A 5,399-nucleotide genomic window follows, 5' to 3' on the forward strand; every position below is an offset into this window, starting at 1 on the left:
TCCAGGTTCAGTCCCACTGTGAGGCACCTTGGTCAAATATCTTCTACTATTATCTCTGTCCAACCAAAGCTTTGTGAGTGGATTTGGTAGATGGAAACTGAAAGAAGCCCATCATATATGTGTATGTCTCTGTGTTTGTTCCACCACCATTTGACAAGTGTTGATGTGTTTACATCCCCTTAACTTAGCAATTTGGCAAAAGAAACTGATCCTATGACTCGTGGTCATAGCATCGCGGTTTCGATTCCCAGACCGGGCGTTGTGAGTGTTTATTGAGCGAAAACACCTAAAAGCTCCACGAGGCTCCGGCACGGGATGGTGGTGATCCCTGCTGTACTCTTTCACCACAACTTTCTCTCACTCTTACTTCCTGTTTCTGTTGTACCTGTATTTCAAGGGACCGGCCTTGTCACTCTCTGTGTCACGCTGAATATTCCCGAGAACTACGTAAAGGGTGCACGTGTCTGTGGAGTACTCAGCCACTTACACGTTAATTTCCCGAGCAGGCTGTTCCGTTGATTCGGATCGACTGGAACCCTCATCGTCGTAACCGACGGAGTGCTTCCTTCCCTATATATATATATATATATATATACTAAGCAATAAAGGGTTTAGCAACGAATTGCCTTACCACAGACCGAATTTAGAATTAGCAGTCAAAGAGTTATAGCTATTTCTTCTACTAAAAAGGGAGATCTCAGTAAAAACAGCAATTGGAAGGCAGACACAAACAGGTAAGAGAGAATGAATTGACGGCAATCTATCATACAATTTTAAGTTATCTACGGACGCACGTTTCGAAATCAAGTTTTTAGGAAAGCATAAGAATTAAATACTAAATAATTCTACCTTACCCAAACTTCTTTTCTCTTCAGCGTAGAATACTATAATCATAAATGATTATATATTGAATTTTGAGATACTAGAAGGCACCAACTCAACTAAGTATCAGAGCGAGCTAGAATCCGCAACTAGTATCACCAAACTCAAATGTGAATGAAAAGGTTGTGTCACCAGCCCCTTCCCACCCGCGTGTAGCCAAAACAAGATGCTGTGGTCATCTACTGAGATAAAATATGGTTATCCGTAATAATGAAGGGTGAAATTAATTAATTTGGAATAATTATCAATTACACCAAGTAGTCTTCGGCATGTAAAAGCCTCATTCGAGGAAAATTTAAGTAATACTAAGCAATAAAGGGTTTGCGGATTCTAGCTCGCTCTGATACTTAGTTGAGTTGGTGCCTTCTAGTATCTCAAAATTCAATATATAATCATTTATGATTATAGTATTCTACGCTGAAGAGAAAAGAAGTTTGGGTAAGGTAGAATTATTTAATATTTAATTCTTATGCTTTCCTAAAAACTTGATTTCGAAACGTGCGTCCGTAGATAACTTAAAATTGTATGATAGATTGCCGTCAATTCATTCTCTCTTACCTGTTTGTGTCTGCCTTCCAATTGCTGTTTTTACTGAGATCTCCCTTTTTAGTAGAAGAAATAGCTATAACTCTTTGACTGCTATTTCTAAATTCGGTCTGTGGTAAGGCAATTCGTTGCTAAACCCTTTATTGCTTAGTATTACTTAAATTTTCCTCGAATGAGGCTTTTACATGCCGAAGACTACTTGGTGTAATTGATAATTATTCCAAATTAATTAATTTCACCCTTCATTATTACATATATATATATATATATATATATATATATATATATATATATATATATGTGAAGGCGCATGGCTCAGTGGTTAGAGCGTCGAGCTTACAATTGTGAGGTTGTGAGTTCAATTCCTGGACTGGACTGTGTGTTGTGTTCTTGAGCAAGACACTTTATTTCCTGTTGCTCCAGCTCACTCAGCTATAGAAATGAGTTGTGATGTCAGTGGTGCCAAGCTGTATCGGCCCCTTTGCCTTTCCCTTGGATAACATCAGTGGCGTGAAGAGGGGAGGCTGGTATGCATGGGCAACTGCTGGTCTTCCATAAAAAGAACCCTAGGTTGTGCATTCACACGGCCCCCAGTCAAATGACTGAAACAAGTAAAAGAAAAATGTAAAAGAATATATATGTGCAAGATTTTTTATGTGAAGTCGTGTGTTGAAACAGATATTATTATATTTCAGAATGGTCATTTTGCCAGTTTAGCCAATAAAAACACACGCACTATATATTTGGTGTTATTTTGCTTCAGCGTTATTTATTTTTTACATTAATCTTAATCTTATTTCGGCCAGAGTTCTTTCATCACACTCCTGTGACCTCAACAGTGGTCCTTTGTTTTCTTCTTACTTATTTGTGTCTCTCCTCACTAACCGTCAGCCATTTTGTGTGTGTATATGTATCATTTAATATTATACGCGATTACAAAAGAGCTACAAAAAGTTTCATGCTTTTAAGATACAATAAATTGGCTGACGGTTAGTAAGGAGAGACACACAAATAAGAAAGAAGAAAACAAAGGACCACTGATGCGGTCACAGGAGTGTGACGAAAGAACTCTGGCCGAAATAAGATTAAGATTAATGTAAAAAATAAATAACACTGAAGCAAAATAACACCAAATATATAGTGCGTGTGTTTTTATTGGCTAAACTGGCAAAATGACCATTCTGAAATATAATAATATATATGTGTGTGTGTATAATAATATATAAGTATGTATACATACATACCCATACCCTATGACCGCGAGTCCGCTGCCCTAACCACTGGGCCATTGCGCCTCCATATATATATATATATACACACACACACACACACACACATATATATATATATATATACACAAGCACACATACATACATGTATGTACATACACATGCGAACACACATGTATGTCTATACACACACACATACTTTACAGTTCTACATTTTGCAGTCAGCGTCCTGGTTCTTATAATATAATATATATGTGTGTATAATATAATATATATGTGTGTATAATATGATATGTGTGTGTATAATATGATATATATGTGTGTATAATATAATATATATGTGTGTGTATAATAATATATATGTGTGTATAATAATATATATGTGTGTATAATAATATATATGTGCAGGAGCTGTGTTTGAAGTCTGGATTTTTTCTTTCTTTTACAGCAAAGAACCCAATTGTGAATGAATTTCTAGTACAAATCAAAGGTAATTCCGAACTGTCTGCAATGTTTGAAGCCATACAGAAAGACGTCTCTTCCACTGGGTCAGATTCCTTGATGGACATCAGCTGAATGCTCTCAACCCCCTTCTTAGCCCTAACTTTCTTATCTCTTATCATCCTCTGTGCCTTTATTTACAGCTTGTCTCTTCACGTCCACACTTATAATATACTCAAAAACAAACAAACAAACAAACATAGAGATGATGATGAAGAAGAAGAAGAAGCAGGTTTCTATGGCAACCTCTGAAATATTGATTGACTTGCATTTTCTTCTCCTGGAGAAAATCATCTTCTGACTAAGGAATTACTATTAACACACGCACACACACACACACTGCTTCTCTCTGTCTGTCTCTCTCTCTCTCTCTTACACACACACACACACACACATACATACATACCCATACACACAATTGATGTCTGAACTTTAGTTTTCTCTGATTTTCCATGTCTGTTTAATGTCAGACCATTGTTTCATAAAGATTTCCTGTTCCTTGCTTTTCTATTTCCACTTCTTCCCCCCTCTCCCCCTCTCTCTCTCTCTCTCTCTCTCTCTCTCTCTCTCTAATTAAGTGTGCCATTAATTGCAGTTAGCCTCTGTCCATTTGTCTCACTTGATCCATTTATTGCTGACCTGTTGATTGCTCGGATTATGTTTCTGATATGGCGAGAAAAAAAGAAACAAAAAGAAGAAAAAAAAAAAAGAAAAAAGTGAAAATAAATAAACAAACACCACCCCACCCCACCCCAGACTGGACAATGCAGTTTTTTTATGTCCAAACCCTGCCCCCCCCCCCACCTCTGCATTTCTTTTTCTTCTTTACAGAGTATAAAAATAAATAAAACAAAAAAAAATTAATAATAAAAAGAAAAACTGAATAAAGTTTTTTTCCCTCCTCCCTAAATGTGAAAATGGTTTTTTTTTATGTGAGATTTTTCTTTTCATTATTATTGAGATTTTTTTTTTTTTCATTTTTATAAAAAAATGTATTTTAAAAGAAATCTTTAACAGTAAAACCCATCTCTGTTCTTTTAAACCAGTTTTACTGTGTATATATTGGTTAGTTAATTTTTTGCTCAAAAAAGCAAAAAGCAAGGCCATGTAGGGGGACATGGAGTTATGTACAGGGTGGTGTTCACGTAAAGAGTTCAGGCCACTTGTGGTCAATGGAGACTTTGAACCGAGCGGTCGTCGGCATCTTCACTATCTCGTCCGGCAGCTTATTCCACAGATCCGCAACCCGGACGGAGAAAGCCCCTCTCCTTCAATATTTATAGCCTCAGGCCGACCAAAGCCTTGTAAGTGGATTTCATAGATGGAAACTGAAAGAAGCCTGTTGTATGTATGTATGTGTGTGTGTGTAAATATACATATGTATATACACTCTCTTTACTCTTTTACTTGTTTCAGACTGTGGCTATGCTGGAGCACCGCCTTTAGTAGAGCAAATCGACCCCGGAACTTATTCTTTGTAACCCTAGTACTTATTCTATCGGTCTCTTTTGACAAATCGCTAAGTTACGGGGACATAAACACACCAGCATCAATTGTCAAGCGATGTTGGGGGGACAAACACAGACACACAAACATACATATATATATATATATCATCATCGTTTAACATCCGTTTTCCGCGCTAGCACGGGTTGGACGGTTCGACTGGGGTCTGGGAAGCCAGGGGCTGCCCCAGGCTCCAGTCTGATCTGTGATCTGGCAGTGTTTCTACAGCTGGATGCCCTTCCTAACACCAACCACTCCGAGAGTGTAGTGGGTGCTTTTTACATGCCATTGGCACAGGTGCCAGGGGAGGCTGGCAGTGGCCACGATCAGTTGGTGCTTTTAACGTTCCACCGGCACAGAAGCCAGTCAAGGCGGCGCTGGCATTGGCCACGTTCGGATGGTGCTTTTTATGTGCCACCGGCACGGAAGCCAGTCAAGGCAGCGCTGGCATTGGCCACGTTCGGATGGTGCTATTTATGTGCCACCGGCACAGGTATATATATATATATATATACAACAAGCTTCTTTCAGTTTCCATCTACCCACTTCACTCACAAGGCTTTGGTTAGCCCAAGGCTATAATAGAAGACACTTGGCTAAGGTGCTACACAGTGGGAATGAACCCAGAACCATGTGGTTGGTAAGCAAGCTACTTACCACAGCCACTCCTGCACCTATTATATTATACATAGCTGCAGAGAGTATATGAACCGCACACAAGTGTACGAGTGATTC

At 38.5% G+C, this 5,399-nt stretch overlaps 1 protein-coding gene across 1 annotated transcript in view; it reads left to right on the top strand.

Annotated features, from left to right (window-relative positions):
* LOC115209274 (cullin-associated NEDD8-dissociated protein 1) overlaps positions 1-3,903 on the top strand; it is an 86,926-nt gene extending 83,023 nt beyond the window's left edge. Inside the window, exon 33 of the mRNA XM_029777581.2 lies at positions 3,106-3,903. Coding sequence (XP_029633441.1) covers positions 3,106-3,233 — 128 coding nt within the window. The 3' untranslated portion in view covers positions 3,234-3,903. The remainder of the gene's footprint in view (positions 1-3,105) is intronic.
* The last annotated feature ends 1,496 nt before the right edge of the window (positions 3,904-5,399 follow it).

This window comes from Octopus sinensis, linkage group LG3 (genome assembly GCF_006345805.1).
Source record: "Octopus sinensis linkage group LG3, ASM634580v1, whole genome shotgun sequence".
In the NCBI taxonomy this organism is placed as follows: Eukaryota; Metazoa; Mollusca; class Cephalopoda; order Octopoda; family Octopodidae; genus Octopus; species Octopus sinensis.